At 52.5% G+C, this 18,444-nt stretch overlaps 1 protein-coding gene across 1 annotated transcript in view; it reads right to left on the reverse strand.

The window, feature by feature from the left end:
• Positions 1 to 2,555: 2,555 nt before the first annotated feature.
• PDGFRB (platelet derived growth factor receptor beta) overlaps positions 2,556 to 18,444 on the reverse strand; it is a 30,909-nt gene continuing 15,020 nt past the window's right edge. The window contains exons 4-23 of the mRNA XM_005147205.3: positions 18,094 to 18,363; positions 17,696 to 17,823; positions 17,185 to 17,359; positions 16,436 to 16,628; positions 16,112 to 16,227; positions 15,494 to 15,620; positions 14,658 to 14,869; positions 13,851 to 13,945; positions 13,571 to 13,703; positions 13,208 to 13,312; positions 13,006 to 13,116; positions 12,550 to 12,703; positions 11,454 to 11,620; positions 11,176 to 11,294; positions 10,326 to 10,448; positions 9,286 to 9,397; positions 8,911 to 9,010; positions 8,686 to 8,791; positions 7,971 to 8,209; positions 2,556 to 7,490 (exon numbers count right to left, since the gene is read on the reverse strand). Of these exons, the coding sequence (XP_005147262.3) occupies positions 7,340 to 7,490; positions 7,971 to 8,209; positions 8,686 to 8,791; positions 8,911 to 9,010; positions 9,286 to 9,397; positions 10,326 to 10,448; positions 11,176 to 11,294; positions 11,454 to 11,620; positions 12,550 to 12,703; positions 13,006 to 13,116; positions 13,208 to 13,312; positions 13,571 to 13,703; positions 13,851 to 13,945; positions 14,658 to 14,869; positions 15,494 to 15,620; positions 16,112 to 16,227; positions 16,436 to 16,628; positions 17,185 to 17,359; positions 17,696 to 17,823; positions 18,094 to 18,363 (2,936 nt within the window). The 3' untranslated portion in view covers positions 2,556 to 7,339. The remainder of the gene's footprint in view (positions 7,491 to 7,970; positions 8,210 to 8,685; positions 8,792 to 8,910; positions 9,011 to 9,285; positions 9,398 to 10,325; positions 10,449 to 11,175; positions 11,295 to 11,453; positions 11,621 to 12,549; positions 12,704 to 13,005; positions 13,117 to 13,207; positions 13,313 to 13,570; positions 13,704 to 13,850; positions 13,946 to 14,657; positions 14,870 to 15,493; positions 15,621 to 16,111; positions 16,228 to 16,435; positions 16,629 to 17,184; positions 17,360 to 17,695; positions 17,824 to 18,093; positions 18,364 to 18,444) is intronic.

Consider the following 18,444-nt stretch of genomic DNA (forward strand, 5'->3'; position numbering starts at 1 on the left):
GCCTGCAGACCCTTCCTTATCCTCAGGAGAGCTGGGGGGACACACGAGAACCCAGCTCTCCTCCTCTCCCAGTACCTCCAAACTCACAGCGAGCTCTATTACCACCAGGGCTCAAGCAATTACTACCCCTCCTCAGAAACCCATCCCACCCATCACCCTGCCTGGCTGGTAGAGAGGCTTTTTAAAGCTAGTTTCTAATTAAGAACCTGCCAGTCACCTGGGAGCAGTCATGAGCACTTTGTTAACCCTCCCCTGAGCCTCTTCTGAAGCAGTAGGCTTGAAGCAAACCAGTTGTCCTAAGGAGGCTCAAGTCAGCAAGATGCTAGCACATCAAGTCAGACCCAGTGTGCCCTTTGCTCTCTGCTCTGTCTCTTGATAGCCTCATGCTGCAGCAGAAGTTCACGATGGCTCATGGTGGTTCTGGGATGGGAAGTTACGGTCACCACCTGACAGGGCTGGGAAGCACAGGGAAGAAGGCCCTGATGGAAGGCTCCTCTTAGCTGCACCCAGCTGCAGCCCCGTCAATGGGGAGGTGGCAGGGACACTGGCTCTAAAACATGGGCAGAAAGTGATGTCCTTATCCAGAATGACTGCACGAAGGCAGCTGCTGAGCCTGCACTTGCAATGCAAAGGTGCATGTGGAGAAGGGCTCTTATGTCTCCACAAACTGAGGGGAATGGGCTGCTCCAGAGAGGGCAGTTAGAGAGGTACCAGCAAGACAAGGTCCTGGGGCCAAGGGATGAGAGCACGGCTGAATGTGCTGGGGATGACTAAGAGTCATGCGAGCACAGAGACAGCTCCTGGTTTTGGCCAGGAGGATGGCTGGAGAGCCGGGGTGAGTCCAGAGAGGAGGAAAGGCAAAGGCAGCTCTTGGCCAGAGCAGATTTCCTCTCAGCACTTTTTCCTGGCAGGATGTGGGGAAGAAGAACAGAAGTGTGGTGTGATGGGGGGGTCCTGTCCAGGGCCAGGGGGCTGTTGAGCAGTGGGGCCACAGGAGATGTCTGCCTGATGATTCTTTCCTCCTTTTGAGCCAAAGGGGCTTTTAAAAGGATGTTTGGTTCCCTCCTTCTTCTTTTTAACTCTTTTTTCCAGGAACACATGCCAGCTCGCAGAGAACTGACTCACCAGTGAGAACAAGCATTGAACCAGGCAGGTTTAATGTGGAGAAGGGAAGCAATTGCTCAGACTCTGCTCTTTGAGGAGGCCCTTTGCATCTCAGGGAGATGTGGGTCTGCAGGTGACAAGTCACAGCCTGTGCACACTCAGTGTACTCCATGCAGCCCCACAAGCAGACCTGCCAGGCAGTGGGAACCAGCTGGGTTCAGGGCTGAGGGCTCCCAGGTCCCCCTCCCTGCTCCCCCTCAGCCTTTCCTGCAGCCCCTCTGGGGACAAGGTGATTGTTTCCCTGCTGATTCAGCCCTGTCTGCCTGTCCTGGCTGAGCTTTGCCAGGTGACTCAGAGAGTATCTGGGCAGAATCAGCCTGAGCTGGGGCGGAGCCTCCAAACCTCCCCTCTGGGAAACTGAGCAGAGGCAGGAGAAGCATGGAACAGGGACTTGGAGCTGCCTTCTGCTGCAGCCACTGCCTTCGGTCTTTTGGTGCACACGGGGTCTCCAGAGAGAGGCACAGCTGCTGCCAATGGGGACTTGCATTGGGCTGCATCCTGAAGGCTCAAGCAGGGTCAGCATGGATCTGTTTGAACCCCAGCTCAAAAACCCCCTCTTCACATCAACCCTGGGCTCTAGAGCAGGCAGCGAACGGCTCCCTCAGCAGCCTGGGGGCGTTTTCTGTGAGAGCAGTTCCACTGCAGCCCGGAGAGCAGGGAATATCGGGCTGGATTCAGGAGGTCACAGGGCTGGGAGGAGCAGCAGTGTGGGGAGCCGGAGTTTTCGGGTTCATCTTTGAGGGGTATCAGTGAATTCCTCATCCCAGAGGCAGGGGAGAACCCAGCTTGGAGGAGAGTGGGCATGGGGAGCACTGTGCACTGCAGCGTGGCTGCTGGTGCCCTGCCCCACTGCTACCTCCAGTCTCTCCCATCACCCTGAGCTATTAAGCTATGGGGAAAAGCTAACAAACAGCACTGTGCTGTCTCCCAGCTCCTTCAGCCCAGCACTGCTCAGCCTCACATCTCCTGCATCCCTACCCTGATCTGAGCACAGACCCAGCAATGACCCCAAGGAGCACATCAAGCCCTTGTTTGGTGCTGCTGGCCCAAACCTAAGGCACAGGGGACACACGTGGGAACTCCTCTCTGTGTCCTTCCCTCTACCCACCTCCTCCCAGTGCAACAGGATCCACAAACTGGCCAGTTACCAACATAACAGGGCAGATCATTCCCTATTTGCAGCCCCTTTTCCTTACCATGTCCCAGGACTCAGCTGTAGCCTTGCAGTGCTTCTCTCTGCCTGGCTCCCAGCTTGGCTTTCGCTAAGCGCTGGGGTCATGCACAGCGTATTAATGTGCTTAGCCTTCACCCACCACAGGGTTAAGCTGTATTCCCAGCCCCATCTGAGTGGGAACAACCAAAACCAGGCACACAAAAAGAAGAGATGGAACTTTGCAAAAAGAAAAACACCTTTATTTTTAAACTCTTTCTTTAAAAATGTATTTGTAAAAGTTTACAGCATAAAAATAGTATCTCATGGCTATAGATGTGACATAGTACAAACCCTACAAATATATCTGTAAACCTAGAAAATGTTAACTCTTTGGTACCTTAGTCTGAACTCTGTTTTTTCTCTTTGCCCTCAGGATGGTTTCTGACAGACAGCATGGAGGCAGATGCTGCTTCTGCTCAGAGATGATGCAGAGCAACGGTGCGATGCCAACAAGCCAACACAGCAGAAGTGGGAGAGGGCAGGATTTGGGCAAACTCTGCAGTTCTGGTGCAACCCATGAGGAGGAAAGGACAGGGTTGATGGGACACTGCAGCCTCCCAGCATGACTTGGCTTCACTGCCTCCTTCAGCCCCTGCAAGAGTCATCTCTCCAAAGTGCCGATGCAGCCACACTGGAGCAGTTCCCTTGCCAAAGCCAACTGGATCGATCTTGGCGTGTCCCAGGGCAACCTTCATGCTCCCCAAGTGGGAGCACAGCCAGGCTGTGTCTGCACTCCCCAGAGCTGGCTTGGCAGCCAAGGTCTCTCCCTTGGTCTGTGTGGTTTGCATTGTGAACTGGCCACAAGACCCTGGGACCTGAGCTAAGTGCTGAGCCCAACCAGAGCCTTTCCTCATGCTTATGTGTTGGATTTGCCTCCAGAACCTGGACCGGGTTTGCCTCCTTAGCACATCCACTGAGATCTCAGTTTAGAAAAAGCCCCCATAAGGAGACATCTGTGAAGTCCCCCTCTCCATATCTGCCCATCTTCACACCCTGGGCTTCCCCACAGCCAGAACCCTCAGTACCCTGTATGTGTGGTGCTGCCTCTCCCCCAGCCCGGAGCCCTGACTGGGCAGAAGGGGAAGAGCTGTTTCTCACTTCTGGCTGACTTCCTCCTGGCTGCACATCTGCACTGCGCTTCTGCCTCCGGTCCGCGTGGGACTGCCCCACGGTGCCCTTGGCAGGTGAACAGACACAATTCAGTTACAAGTAAAGTCCGCTGTGCTCTACGTTTCTTTACATGACACAAACAAACACTAAACGTGACACTCGCGCTTAAAAACATGAGAACACGCTCAAACCGAGAAGGACAAGAGGGTTAAAACCTGTGCAGGCAGTCTGAGAAGAATCTTACATGTGGAAAGAGACACCCAAGTGTCACATTAGTTTCTGGGATACAGGTAGGTATGCATGAAATAGTGACTGGCAGTAGGATTATGTATACACTGGTGCTGATAATGATGTGACAGCTGCAGAGTAAAATACAATCTACGCATAAAAGATATTGCACAAGAGATGGGCCCAAGCTGTGGCAAGATGTGTCCCTTTTGGGGGTGTCAGTTTGGGTCCACCTCTAAACACAGAAACACACTCAAATAAAAACGCTGATCATTGAAACTACAAACCCAGAGGGATTGATTCCCTTTGGAGCCTCACCGGGGAAATGATGGCTGCAAAACTGATGGGTGCAGACCAGCTGACCCCTTCCCCTGGTCCTCACCCTTTGGGAAATGTGGAGACTGGAATGTCAGCCGCAGAGAGAGCTTGTCTGGGGGCTGCTGTAAGCCTCAGCTTTACCAAGCCTTCTCTAAGAGAGTCATAGGGATGCTTAGCAAAAGATGTTGGCTTTGCCCACTGCCAGCCTGGTAGAGATCTGCTCGCTGCAGCCAGTGTGCATGCTCTAAGTGATGATGGGAAGAGTTGAGTAGGGACAGGGAAGTACCACAAAGTGCAAGACTTGGCCAAAGGCAAATATTTGGTCCTATCTCTTTGGAGAATTGCACTATTTTGCAAAGAGTCTGGCGTACCTGCTGTAAGAAGGAAGAGGGAGGGGGGATTAGCACCATGTCAGCAGCCACGACAGGTTTTGATGGAAACAATAGTTGCAATACATCTAGAAATGGGACAAAATGCAACAGGCATCCAAGGGAAATGCCCAGCTAATACGACAGGATACCTGAGCTCCCCCAGCAAGGAGAAGACAAAGATCTCCTCTTTCAGCATGGTGGAAGCTATTTGATAGTGGGAAATTACTAATTTAATTCATAATTAATCTGTACAAGGTGGAGTTTAGTGTGGGATTTGTGAAGTAAGTAAGTAAATGGCCAAAGGGAGGATGAGAAAGGGTTAACTGATGGGGAATCTTTGGGCTGGACAGAGGTAGTCAAAGCAGCTCTCTAGTGTTGCTCTGGGTGCTACAAGTATTCAGTATTTTTATTAGTCAGTCCAGCCCAAAAATAACAGTTTGTTAACAAAAAATGTGCTGATGACCCAATGTCTGGAACAGCAGGAGCAGCTGGGTTAGAAATGCTGGAGGAGCAGAAAGATGTAGGTGCATGGACCGGTCAGAGGATGACTCCAAACAGCCAGTATGTTGTGGCTGGGAAAAGGCCAACATTACCCACAGCTACACCAGGCAAGCCGAATCCAGTACAGACCAGAACTATTAATGCCCTATGTGAGGTCTAGATATGACCTCACCTGGAGTACTGGGTACTTCTGGTCACCTTTAATAGGGAACAACAAATGAAAACGGAGCTGGTGCAGACAGGGGCTGTTAGGATGATCTGATGTGCCATCCTATGGGCTCAAGTTGCAGTGACATGGATCTTACCAAGCACCTTACACAGATAAAGTGGTCTGACCCTAAGGATCTGATAGGTTACTGCTTCTCTGCGGTCAGGAGCTATAGCCACAGAAGATGGTTCCTTCATTATAAGCACGAGGAACAGAGCATGGAAAAACTGTTGTTATTCACAGTGTGTTTCCTACGGATGGTGGGGAATCTGACCACATGAGCTGAAAATACACTCCACTGGCTGCCAATAAAAGTGTTATTCCTTCTGTTCACATCTTAGCAAGGACATCAGCCCACAAAACACCTACTCCTCTTGTAGCTGCACAAATGGCAGCATTGCAACGACAGACAACTTAAAACAGAAGCTGTTTTGCTGGGTGTTTCTGGCAGAAGTTTCATATGTTGAAGTAAAAAGAAATCTCAGTGGCTCTGAGGTGGCAGAAGCCCAGCAAGATGCTGAGGGAACTTCTGAATCTGTAAACCTGCCCGTGCAGCTTCTGCACGCACAGGGGTACATAAATGGAGGGGTTAATGGGAGTGAGGCATGCAGCAAGCAGAGCTCTGTGTAAGAAAAAGCCCTGCCAGTTTCTATGGTGTCAGACCTGCTTTTTGGGGCCCAGCTTTCATCTCTGCAAGAGGTTTGTTCACAACTGGCTTGAAAAACCCGGTGTTCCTCCTGCTTTGCGTCTCCTCATTCAGTGCCTGCTGAGAGCCTTAATCCCAGCCCTGCCTGCAAGGAAGGAGGTGAGAAGCAGGAGGAAGCTCTCTGCCCTTTTATTCTTCAAACCACTCTCCAAGAGGGAGGAATCCTCCCTGGTTCCTCTTGCTCTGCTTGGTTCCCCATGGCACTTCATCCACAGCCCAGCGAGTGGCTGTGTCTGGCCCCCAGAAAGGCAGGGTGTGAGATCCAATTCAACTGTGAAACAAGGGGTTTCTCCGAATCAACTGTGACCAAACATTTCCCAGTCTATTTCCCTATCTCTCTTTTAAGGTATCCCTCGGTTGGTGTTCTGGCATCTTTATTGCTCCCCATAGTCTTGCTATGACTCAGGAGGGACCGGCGAGAGCTCCCACCCTGAGAAAGGGTGTTTGAGTGGACAGTCTATCAAAAGGGATTCCTTGCTTCCCAACAGTAAGGCACAAACGTTTTGCAGCTGGCAGGATTATATGATTTCCCAGCAGATGAGCTGGGTTTTGTGGCAGTAGATTAATGAGTAGCCATATTGTTTCTTATACTGGCCCTGGCTAGTGGATTAATATATTTGTTCCCTTTAAATCTTCAATAGAGAATAATTAGTTTAGTGTCCACACAGACAACACAAACAACACTGGACTGCCCTCTTTGCTACAACAACAGAGTCATTGTGAGAGCAGTCTGAGTTCCTGGCAAGCCCCTGGGGCTCCTGGTGCCATGCAGGGCACAAAAGGCTTAGGGGGTGACAGCCCCTCTAGATGGGTGCAGAGCTGTGCCCCAGAGCCATGGGTACCTGTAGTGCTTATGATGCTCTTTCCACCAAAGAAGAGCTGTCAAGAAGGGAAGATGGTGATTCAGTATCTGAGACACTGACTCTTCTCTCCAGGACTTGGCTGTGCTTGGAGGAGAATCTACCCAATGTACTCTTGATCTCCAGCAGCTGAAGGCTGGTGTGAGAGGTTCTCTATGCCCCAGCAATAGACTCCAGACACATCATCCATCCCATTGGCATTTCACAGAACCACAGTGTGGCTGGTGCTGAGACCATCAGAGAAGTGCTGGTGCAGAGGAGATGAAACTCATCGCCATGGAGGGGGAAGAGGCTGGAGCATCATCTTAGTAACGCAGAATGTGGCGTCTCTTGTGGAGAGCCAACCCATGTCTTCCACTTGAAAAGAAGATGTTGGTCTGTGAGATGTCTCCTTCCTGCAGTGGTTTCATCACTGAGGAGGATGTGGCAGTGATCTGGAAGGTTGCTAGCACTGAGCCACCTCCTTGCAAGGGGAAAGGGGATGAAATGGGGAAAAGTCTTCAATTCCTCACCCAACGCTGGGAGACAGGAGGGAAGGAGGGATGCTGGGGCAGGCAGGGGTGTCCTGATGTACTGACACAGAGCATGGCTCTTGTGACATCTGGGTCAGCCCCTCAGCTGGCCTCTCCATAGGGAGATGCAGAGTCAGCCCAGCTCTGACTACAGGAAGCTCTCCTCCACCTCTTGGTGCCCTGTGGTCAGCTCCTGGCAGCCTGGCTGTGGGTCAGATTCCTGCTCCTCGTCCTGCCGGAGGCCCAGGGGGCTGTCACAGGATATTGTAGATGAAGTGTTGGCCTCGTTCAGCATAGAGCTGAAGGGATACAAGAGGGAGAGAGAAATAAGTGCCTTGCCCTAACTCTCCTGGTGGGAGAGGATTCCCAACAGCTGAGAAGCACATCAATCTCCAAGCACCCCTGCTCTATCTGTATAGCTTTCCAGACAGTACCAGTTTGGCCTATTCAGCCCTAAAACACAACATGCACCCCTTTGTGTTCTGCAGACCATGGGTCCCTATGTGCCCTCCTCCTTGTGAATGGGGTCACTTGTCCCCAGCTGTGCTGGCTGATGTATGAGGATGTGAGATGGCACCTTATCTTAGCTCATGTCCCAGCTCCCCTGGTTCATTTCTATCCCTGTGGGCTCAGATTGGGGGTGACACTGCCCTTCTTCTTTCCTGGTAAACCCAGCGCTGGTCTATCCCTGAGCTGAGCATCCCCATTTCCTCTTGAGGGCCCTGTTTTCATGTCTGGGGAGTCAGGAGAAGGGATGGCTTTCGGAAGCGACGTTTTACCTGGCCCGGCTGATGGAGGCCTCCTGCGGGAGCTCACAGCCTGCCTCTGGTTTGGGGTCGGGCAGAGGGATGATGTAATCGTTCTCGCCCCCGTTCTGGTGCACAGAGGTGTAGAGGATGCTGCCGGGGGGGGAGCTGGCTGCGATCCTGGCGTTGTTCAGCCTGGGGATCGTGGGTCTTGTGCGGACAACAGCAGGGTGGTCGCTCTTCATGAACTCTTCATCCACCTGCTGGTACCTCTGCAGGTTACCAAAGAGACAGGAAGGTCTCGTGAGTGGAGATGTGCTTGTGTTGTATTTGCTTTCCCTGCCTCCTAGGCTTCTTCTAGAGGGGCTGGCATCTCCTAGCTGGGTTCAGCTTCCCTGACTCCACCAGAGACAGATCATGAACGTTTCCTAAGGGAGACATCAGGGGCACAACTCCACAGCTCCAAAACACCAACCAGTTGGAAGCAGGGTTTTGATCTCCTGGCAGTTCTGATTTCTGCAGTTGCTTAGATCCAAGCTGCCTGTCTGGGGATGCTGATTGTCTCAGCAGTATCCCCAGGATGCCCAAGGTACCTTCATTGGGTATTCAAGCTAATGCAGCCTTAGTCACAGCAAAATCCTCTGGTATAGGAGCATTAAATACTGGTCTCCATCCCTGGTTGAGGACTTAACCAAAACCTCCATAGAGCACTCTCTTGTCCCTCCAGCACAGGTTCCTTTGAACATACCTTTCTGTAGCAGTCCACCAAGAGGTTTCCCATAAGCATCACCAACTGTGAGAAGGACGGTCTGATCTCAAACTTCTCCTCCCAGCACTTCTGCATGATATCATAGCTAACAAGAGGGACAAGAGAGCACTGTGGTGAGTTATTGGGTGGGAAAAGGAGAGGCAGAAATGCTTCTGTAGCTTGTGTATTGCAGGCCCAGGGCAAACATGTATGGGCAGTACTTACATTTCATCAGAGGCATGGGTGGGTTTGGACATCCGATAGCCACGCTTGATGGCATTGTAGAACTGTTCATTCATAGGCAGCTCAGGGTATGGAGTCCCCCCTGGGTGTAAAAGGAGAGCAGGAGGTCAGGCTGGTGAATTGCTGCCACCCCCTGCCAACATGCATTTCACACCAAGGTTTCCTTTTTCTGTACCTTTCCTGTTTCATTTCATTTCCAAACAGCAATGTCAGCATGGGAAAGAAGGAGACAGGGAATGAAGTGCAGCCCTGACTGGTAAGGTTGGGACTTGGGGATTAGAAGTGGGAATCTGAGAAGGGATCCTGCTAACATGCTATCAGACCTCTAGATACCACCATGATCTCCAGGGCACTTACCTAGAGTGAATATCTCCCAGAGGAGAATCCCAAAAGACCACACATCACTCAGGGTGGTGTAGAGGTTGTTGAAGATGCTCTCAGGAGCCATCCACTTAAGGGGCAAGAAGGTCTAAGAGGAGAAAATGGAACAAGAAGAGAGTCAGCTGCATCTACAGCTCTTGTTTCAAGCGGCACTGGCTGTGCTGTTCCTGGGATTTGCTTGCACAACAAATACCAAAATAATCTCCAGGAAAGACTGCAAAGGAGCCCAGTTTCATTTCCCATTTTGGAAGGAAAAGCATCTATGGCAAGGCTGGATTGGAAAACCACAGCCCCTCTGCAGGAGGGCCTCCCTGCCCAGGCACTGAGCCCCTGTCTGCTGTCCTATGCAAATGGGAGAAAGCACTAGAGAAGCTGAGTAAGTTTATGGAGCAGATAAAGATTGGGGTTGGAGGGGCCTGGCTCCACTCTCAGCTTCCTCAGCCTCAGTTTCTCTGGGAATTACATGGCCTGCTTCTCTTGGGATTGCACATTCCCTAATATCTTAGGGCTGGAAGCAGGTGTGCTGCGTTCAAGTCACAGGGCAGGTTGTGGGCAAGCTCAGTTACAGCCTCATCCACTCCTGCCTTGACAGGCTGGAGGCATCTTTCTGGAAAGTAGCTGCCTAGAGGAAAGCACTTCCTCTTTGCCTGTGGTCTGGTGGTTAGAGCAGAAGTCTGGGAACCTCTTCCCAGAGTGGCCAATGACCCACTGCAGCACTGCTGGGTTGCCCAACCTTGTGCCCCTCCTGCCTGCAGCTCAGGACCAGACTCAGTGCGCTGTAGGGAATAGATACAACACTGCTGCCAGTGATGGGCTCTGCAGGGACCATCCTCAGCTTTACTGCTGCTGCCTCAGTTCTACCATAAGAACCTGGGGATATGGACGTGAAATTCTACTCCACAACGTGCAGAGCACATCAGGACGCTGACACCACCCCCTGGGAGTCTGCCCTGGCACAATAATGGATGGGCCCAAAGCCCGAGGAAGAAGGGGCTTGCACAGCTCCTGGTACTCACGCTGCCTTTGGAGATATAGTTGGAATCCCTCATGATGTCTCGTGCCAGGCCAAAGTCACAGATCTTCACCAGCTTCCCCTCACAGATGAGGACATTCCTGGCAGCCAGGTCACGATGCACACACTGTAAGGGGAGGCAGGACACTGTCACTGCGAGGAGCCCCCAGACAAACCAAGGGAGCACTGACCATGAACTGTCTGGATACAGGCAGAGAGACAGGAATTTCTCTCCGCTCATCATTGATGCCATCCTCACCTCCTCTCTTAGCCATGCCCTGTGTGATGTTTCACACAGTCCAACTGTATTGCTGCCTGCCCTAGGCTAAGACAGGAAAACCATAGGAATCCTAAGACCCTATGAAACCTTAGGAAATCCCAGAGCCTAGCCCTGTGTGGTGGCTTAATTGCCACTAAACAAGCACTTCTAATGAGGCCTAGAGGGCTCAGAACATGTGGTTTAATAGGGGTGATGTGGAGAGTAGTGGCTTTGCTGTGGAGTGCCTTGTGCTGTAGCACAGGGAGGTCATCACTGTTTGGTCATCCCTGTAAACAGGATGATATAACACCACAGATGTGCTGGGCATGGCCTGGGAGGAGCTCAGAGTCAGGAATTTGAGGTCTGGAGCTCAATGTAAGCCAGGGTTAGCTGTCATGTGCAAATAAAGTCACTCTGATCCCCAGGTCTGTGTTTCCGAAGAGAAGTGGTCAGCAGCTATTCAATCTCACTGCCACTTCTCCCATGAGGAGGTTGGCATGAGCAGAGGGACAATGGGCAGAAGCTGACCACAGCACACAGCAGGGCAGCACTGGCCTTCCCCGCTGCAGGCACCATGCACTAGTGGCATACGTACGTTTTTGGAAGCCAGGAATTCCATGCCGTTGGCCACCTGGAAGCTGAATCCCACCAAGTCCATGTAGCTGAGGAGGGGAGACTCATTTATCAGTGTCACCCGGTCTGTTCTTTCAGGAGCTGAAGAGCAAGCAGAGATTGATGTCAGTGTTACTGAACCAACTGCTGAACTCATCCCAGAGGTGACCTTTTCAATATAAATCACCCATCTCTGCAAGCAAAGGCATCCAGCACCCAAAGGGCAAGCCCCTGAGCCTCCCACTGTGGCTGAGCTGTTACCTGATGGAGAATAGCTGTCCAGCTCGTATGGGGTGCCGTAGTTAGAGGACTCGATGTCAGCGTACTTGACTTCACCCTTCATGTCGGACATGGGCACATAGTCCAGGGAGTCATCCTTGCTCATGTCCATGTAGCCCCCATCGCTCTCGACAGACAAGGAGAGGTGACTGTGGGAGAAGCAAAGAGGCTGTTCAGATCCAGAGGAGAGCAGGAGACACAAGGAATGGGGACAGTGATTTGCAGGACTGCAATTCCTGAGCCCTCAGCCCCAGCACTGAAATGTCCCCCACAGAACGGAATGAGCAACTACTGCATCTGGGAAGCAGCATCCATCTTCCACACGTTGGTGCTGGGAAACAGAAGTCTGCTGCAGGGTTGGAGCTGTGGGGTACATCCCCATGGGCTTGGGAGACCTCTTAGTGCTTAGGAGGATCTCAGCTGCCTTCAATCAGGAAGTCTAGAGGGCAGCTGTGCTGATGTCTTGACACTGCTCTGTTTTATATTGTTTCGGCTTGCTAGAAGGAAATGCCGCTTTCTAACTTCCCATGGGACCATTTCTCTGTGCTGATGTGCCTGCATCCCTTACAGCTGGCAAACAGACGAAGGACCATTTCCCTTTCCTTGTAGGGCCCCTTGTGCAACTGCACTCCCTATAGCACTTCTTCCTTAGGCTCAGTAGCAACACAACCTGCCCCGAAAATGCAGAGCTGAGGTCTCTAAGGGTAAAGACATGCTGGGAAACCCTTTGTGTCTGTACTGAATGCACAGCCATGGTTATGCCAGTGAAGCTAGCAATGCCAGGGAATATTCCCAACTGGCATGGAGCAGCCGGCGTGTGTGCTAGCAAACCCATCCTCCAGGACACACATACTGCCTCTGCTAACTCATCTGCCAGGAGCTGGTTGGAGGTGGCTGGTTGGCACATGGGCTGGTCTCCCAAGGTAATAGAGCAATCAGCTGTGTCCTGGTGCTGGCCCAGCTTTTATTGCACTGGTCTGGATTAAATGTACTTATCCTTCCTGGGAATACCAGCCTTGTTGATGGGGGCTATGATGGGGTAGGCACCAGGGAGGAGGAGAGTGCTGCTTTCCAGTACCTTTGCACATGGTCCTCCTTGGGGGTGTTCCCATACAGCTCTGCCTCTCGCCGTGCTTTCTCACCATAGCACTGCAGGAAGGTGTGCTTGTTGCGGTGCAGGTAGTCCACCAGGTCCCCATAGCGGCAGTACTCGGTGATGATGTAGATGGGTCCTGGTGGGAAACAGCACCCACATCAGCCCTGCCTTGGCCCTGTTCAGTGAGTGTCATCCCAAAGGAACATTGCCGGGTTGCAGGATGTCTAAGCAGGGCCAGGAGGGAAAGCCTGCGCATTCTGGGAATCTGAAATCTGTGTTTGGGATGGGAGGTGGGGGTTAACAGAAACATGGCTGCTCAGTTTCAATCACGTTGGAAAGAAATGCTTTCAGAGCCTCACAAGGCTTTCCATAGGGAATGATGAATCATTCTGAACCAGAAAGCAGGAATTATTCACTCCAAGGGCAGTTCTCAGGTACCTCCTTTGGTGCAGGCCCCCAGCAAGTTGACGATGTTGAGGTGAGGTCCCAGGTGGCTCATGATCTTCAGCTCGGACATGAGGGCTTGCTTCTCGCTGCTCCGGGCAGTGGCTGTGGGACAGGGCAAGGAGGGGAGTGAATGGGCACTGTTTGGCCTCTGCAGCTTGAAAACAGGGAAAGGGACAGTGTGGGGGCAACTCACACTTGAGCATTTTGACGGCCACTTTCATGGAGGAATGGGAATGGCTCAGGCCATGGGCTGTTGCCTCCACCACACGTCCAAAGGCTCCGGAGCCGAGAGTGCGTCCTGCAAAGGAAGAGCAAGGAGACAAAGTCAGCGATGGTCCTCAAGGAGAGGAGCTTGGAAAAGACAAGTCCCTGGTCTGAAACCACACTAGTGATCCTGGTGGGCATGGAAGTGGTTGTGAGCTATGATGTTTGGGACTGGAACTACATCCAGGGATCTCTGCTCCTTTCTGGGTTGTTTTCTCTTGGAGATCACAAACCCAAACCTATCCCAAACCCTCAGACATCCAGGACCCCGGGGGTCCATCAAAACCTTTACCTAACACCAGCTTGTCCCTGGGCACCTCCCAGCTGGAGTCATAAGGGAGCTGCATGGGATCCACGTAGATGTACTCGTGCCCATCGGAGCTGACGGACTCGATCACCTTCCAGCGGATTTCATAGCGAGGTTTCTGGGAAGGGGAGCAAAGGGAAGAGAGGTCTGAGAGGCTGAGGGATACTGGTAGCTTTGTTAGGGAGTCTTGGGTCCCTGCAGTCATTGCCTCATTCCCTGTCTAGCCAGGGGCATGCAGAGACTGATGGAGCCCGTGGTCTTTTACCTTCTGCCACAGGATGATCAGGATGATCAGGGAGATGACGGTGAGGACCAGCAAAGCCAGGATGACAGAGATGATGACCACCTTGAATGGCAAGGCTACAACAATAACAGGGACAGCAGTCAGGCTCCTCCAGCTCTGCATGGCCTGGGTACCCCAAGGAAAGGAGGGCATGGCAGTGCATCTTGTACCCTTCCCCTTCCCTCTTCTAGCCACTGTCCCCCTCCTGCTACATGCATCCCCCCCAGACATTGGCCCTGAACTCCTCTCTGTGTGGGGACAGTGCCTGTCCTCTCCTCCTGGGCAGACCTGTACCCCCATGGGTAATAGGGTGATGGGTGGTTACAGCCTGCTGCCCTGTGAGAGCTTTGACCATGGGACAATATAAGGAGCCAGTGGGGCTGGTTTGCTTGGGGGGCACTGACAGCTCCGGCCTGGGCTCAGACCGTTCTTCCTCGGGTTTAGGATGTTCAATGCGTGGATGTTTGAGTCCGTGGCACCATCTAGTGACCCACGGGTTAATAACAAGGCACCTGGGACCTGTTCAGGCATTCCCATCTTGCCTCCTTAGATGGATGAACCTGCTAGTCGTGGGAAGGGGATGTCCATGGGGCTCCAGATTCCTCCTGGAGCATCTTTTCCTGCTCAGTTTAAAGGAGGCTTTATCTGGGGCAGAAATACCCAGGTTTCCTGCCTGTGAGGACTGTAGTCATCAGAGGACTGTCCTGGCTCCAGCACCCCCATGCTGGAGACATGGAGAGAAAACCCCATCTCCCCACCATTGTCTCAAGTGTTTCCCCCAGCCCTCACCGTGTGGGACCAGAGTGATGTCCTGCGAGCTGGTGCCCAGGAAGTTGTGCACGGTGCAGCGTAGGAGCAGGGGCTCATCCACCCTGTGCAGCTGCAGGGTGCTGTTCACCCGGTACACCTGCAGCTCCGCATGGTACGTGGTGTTGGTCTGCAGCCCGATCTCTGCTGACTCGTTCCCCAGCAGCCGGGTGGGCTGCCCCTTGGTGCTGCACCTGGTCCAAGGGAGGATAAAGGCATCTGAGGGGCAGCAGGGACCTCCATGAGATTCCCGGCTGTGTGGCCAGCAGAGTACAGTAACATCATAGAATCCCAGACTGGTTTGTGTTGGAAGGGACTTTAAACCTCATCCAGCCCCAACCTCTGCCACCGGCAGGGACCCCTTCCACTGGAGCAGCTTGCTCCAAGCCCCTGTGTCCAATCTGGCCTTGAACACTGCCAGGGATGGGGCAGTCACAGCTTCTCTGGGCACCCTGTGCCATTGTTCCACCATCCTTACAATGAAGATTTTTTTCCCAATATCTAATCCAAATCTCCCCTCTTTCAGCTAAAGTCTCTTCCTCTTTGTCCTGTCCCTACATGCTCTTGGAAAAAGTCCCTCCCAAGATTTCCTGTAGGCTCCTTTAGGTACTGGAAGGCAGCAATGATAAATTTCTTCCAAGTCCTCCTTCCCCCCCCACCACTGATGTGAGAAATCTCTTCTGAAACCAGCATGAAAATTTTGCCCTAAGTAAAAAATAAATAAATAAATAAAAATAAATAAATAAATAAATAATAGCCTCTTATTGTAATGAATGCACGTATGCAGCCATTCCCATGGGCTCTATTGCTCCACTTGCCATTTGATGTCTCTGCAGGTAGACCAGCTGATCTCCGGCTGGGGCATGCCCTCAGCAGAGCACGTCACGGTTTGCTCCCCACTACTGGCACTGCTGTTCTCCTTGAGATCCACCACTTTGGCTGGCACTGAAACCAAGAGACAGTGATGGGGATTAACCCTCCTTTCTGGCTGCATGATGGAAGGAGAACGTGATTCCATTGTGCCCCTGACATGGCCTGAGGATGAGGAGGCAGTGAGGAAGGATTCATCGCATTCATTATGTGGGGTTTTGAAAGCTAACAGCAAAAAAAAAGGTTTGAGGGAGTATGGAAGAGACCTGCCCCCATCTAACTTGCTTGGAGAGCACAGGCAAGCACAAAGGAAAGTGCCATCTCTGTATCTACTACACTGAGAAGGAGCATGAAGCCCAAGCTGCTGATGTCTGCACTGCGTCCCTGTCCCCCTTGCTCTGAGGCCAAGGAGGAGATATGAGCATGCTTCTTGCTTGAATGCTCTTTCTGTAGCTCAGAGCACTCTGGAGCCACAGCCAGAGGAGTAAGGGCTTCAGCCTGAAGGTCCATCTTCACCCTGAGACTGCCCTCACTCCACAGCCCCATGTTAGCATGCCCATCCTCACCATTTATCTGCAGATGGAAGGACAGCTCCTGCTCATCATCCTCATTGGAAGCCCGGATGGTGTAAAATCCTCCTTCTTCCTGCTTCACCCGCACCAGCACCAGACCCGTCTGGTACCTGGAGGAGACACGGTCCCACAGTGATCAATGTGAGAAGGTATCTGGGGACTGATAATGCTCAAGAGCAACCAGCTCCCACCCATCCCAGGCATGCTCAAAATCCACCCTTAGAAAGTCATTCATCAGCTGTGTCCAACCAGCAATTTGGAGGTTGCTTTGTGAGTTAACCCTTCCCTGCACCCTGGTGAGGACTGATGGGCCCTCACCTGGTTTCGGACAGGTTCCTGCTGGTGATGGTGAACTCGCTGCTGCTCTCCATGGTCAATGTCTTGTTGTTCTTCAGCCACATGATGCTGGGTGGTGGGTAGGCCTCCACCTCCACCTGGATGGTGTGGCTCTTGTGCACCTCAGCATACACGGTGCTGGGCAGGCTGGTGTGGAAGCGCACAAAGCCACGCTCTGAGAGGGGACAGGAGGGATTGAGGGGTCAGAGAGAGAAACAGCCCCTTCTCCAGCCCTTTGGATAAACATGGACCTGGAACACAACCCTCTGAACACACAGAAGTGGTGGGGCAGCTCCAGACTCATCCTTCAAGGCTTCAGGCTTGTGTATGAGGGGAGTGTGGGTGCAGAGCCACACTGGAGCAGAGCAGCTTGTGGGGCAGGTGACATGTTAGGAGAAAACTGTTATCTTGTGGAGATGGGGCAGTTTCCCTCAAATTACATGAGAGAAGGACAGATGCAAATTGGAGGTGACAATATGATCTCACATCACTTTGGCACTGCACAGTGCAGAAGAGCTCTTACCTATACCCTCAACTATCATAAAGGGTCACAAAAGCCATAGTGGGAGGCTTGGGATAATGAAGTTGGCAGGGGTGATATGAGGTGAGGGTTCCTTTTTGCCATGGTTACTTAGGACAGTGTCAAGGAGGGGGGAGAAGAGTGACTCTGGGACATCCTGCCTTGACACCCATGTGCTGTGGTGGCTTTGGGTCTGTGGGCATCAACCCACCGATCACATGGACCGTGATGTCCTTGCGGTCTGTTTTCTCATGGTAGCCCTCAGAGACATTGCAGACGTAGGTCCCACTGTCCTCCAGCTCCGCATTCTGGATGATGAGGATGGAGCGGATCTCGTGGGTGGATCCGGGCAGGAAGTCGGTCACTGGCTCCACGGTCTTCCCTGCCTGCACAACAGGGACAGGAGACAGGGTCTGAGAACTCAAGAGCATGCTCTGTCATTGTAGCTACAAAGCCATGCTCACCGGGGGGGGGGGGGGGGGGGACCAGGAGGAGGTGGAGGACCCCAGTCTGCTGCCATAGCAACAGGGAACATGCACTGATCCGAGGCCACTGAGGCAGCCTGAATCTAAGGACCATCCCATCAAGCCCCTCTGTGTGGCAGCAGCAGCATCCCACAGCTTCCTGTGAAGCTTCACCCAGGGTATGGATGAGTCACTGCCATGGGACACCAGATGAAGGCTGGAGCCGCCCCCTGGAGCCTGTGGGGCTGGAGCACTCACCTGCTTGCGGGGATAATCCCAGTTGAAGTTGACCAGCTCATTGCCGCTCACTGTGCACATCAGGGTAACGTTTTCTCCCTGGCGCACTATGGTCTGCACCGCGCTGATGGAGACATTCACAGATGAGACTGGGGAGAAGGTGCAAGAAAGGAATGAGTCACGAAGGAAGGGATCAGTGGGTGCCAAGTCCATTTATCCTGGGTGGACTGGTCCATTGGAAAGCCTCTTCCCTAAGGGGTGGAGCTGACACTTCAGCAGAACGGAGACAGGACTAAATCCAGCCTCTAGATTGATCAAGAGCATTACTAAGGAGACAGCTGGAGAGCTTTGCTGTCCCCTGCCATTGGGCTGAAGGAACAGCCACAGCAGGTGCACAGGACAAGACAGTGGCAGCTCACCCTGGATCCTGTAGACATAGAAGGTGTCTGAATCCACCTCCTGGTCATCCACAATTGTCCGACAGAAGTAGGTCTTATCCTCAAAGAAGCCTCTGAAACCCTGCTGAGGGTCATAAGCTGCTGGGATGGGATTCTCCACCTTCTTCTCATAGAGGGTCACCTGCATGTGTGGGTTTGTCACACGGCATGGGATGATGGCCTCGGTGTAGCCCGTGATGAAGATGAAGAGCTCTTCAGAGGTCATTGTGGGAAGGAAGACTAAGGAGGGATCTGTGGGAGAAACAGAATGCTGGTTACAGAAAGCTACTAGAAGCTAACCCAGGGCTGCTCTGTGCTCCTCCAGGACTGCCT

This window comes from Melopsittacus undulatus, chromosome 10 (assembly GCF_012275295.1).
Source record: "Melopsittacus undulatus isolate bMelUnd1 chromosome 10, bMelUnd1.mat.Z, whole genome shotgun sequence".
Taxonomy (NCBI): domain Eukaryota; kingdom Metazoa; phylum Chordata; class Aves; order Psittaciformes; family Psittaculidae; genus Melopsittacus; species Melopsittacus undulatus.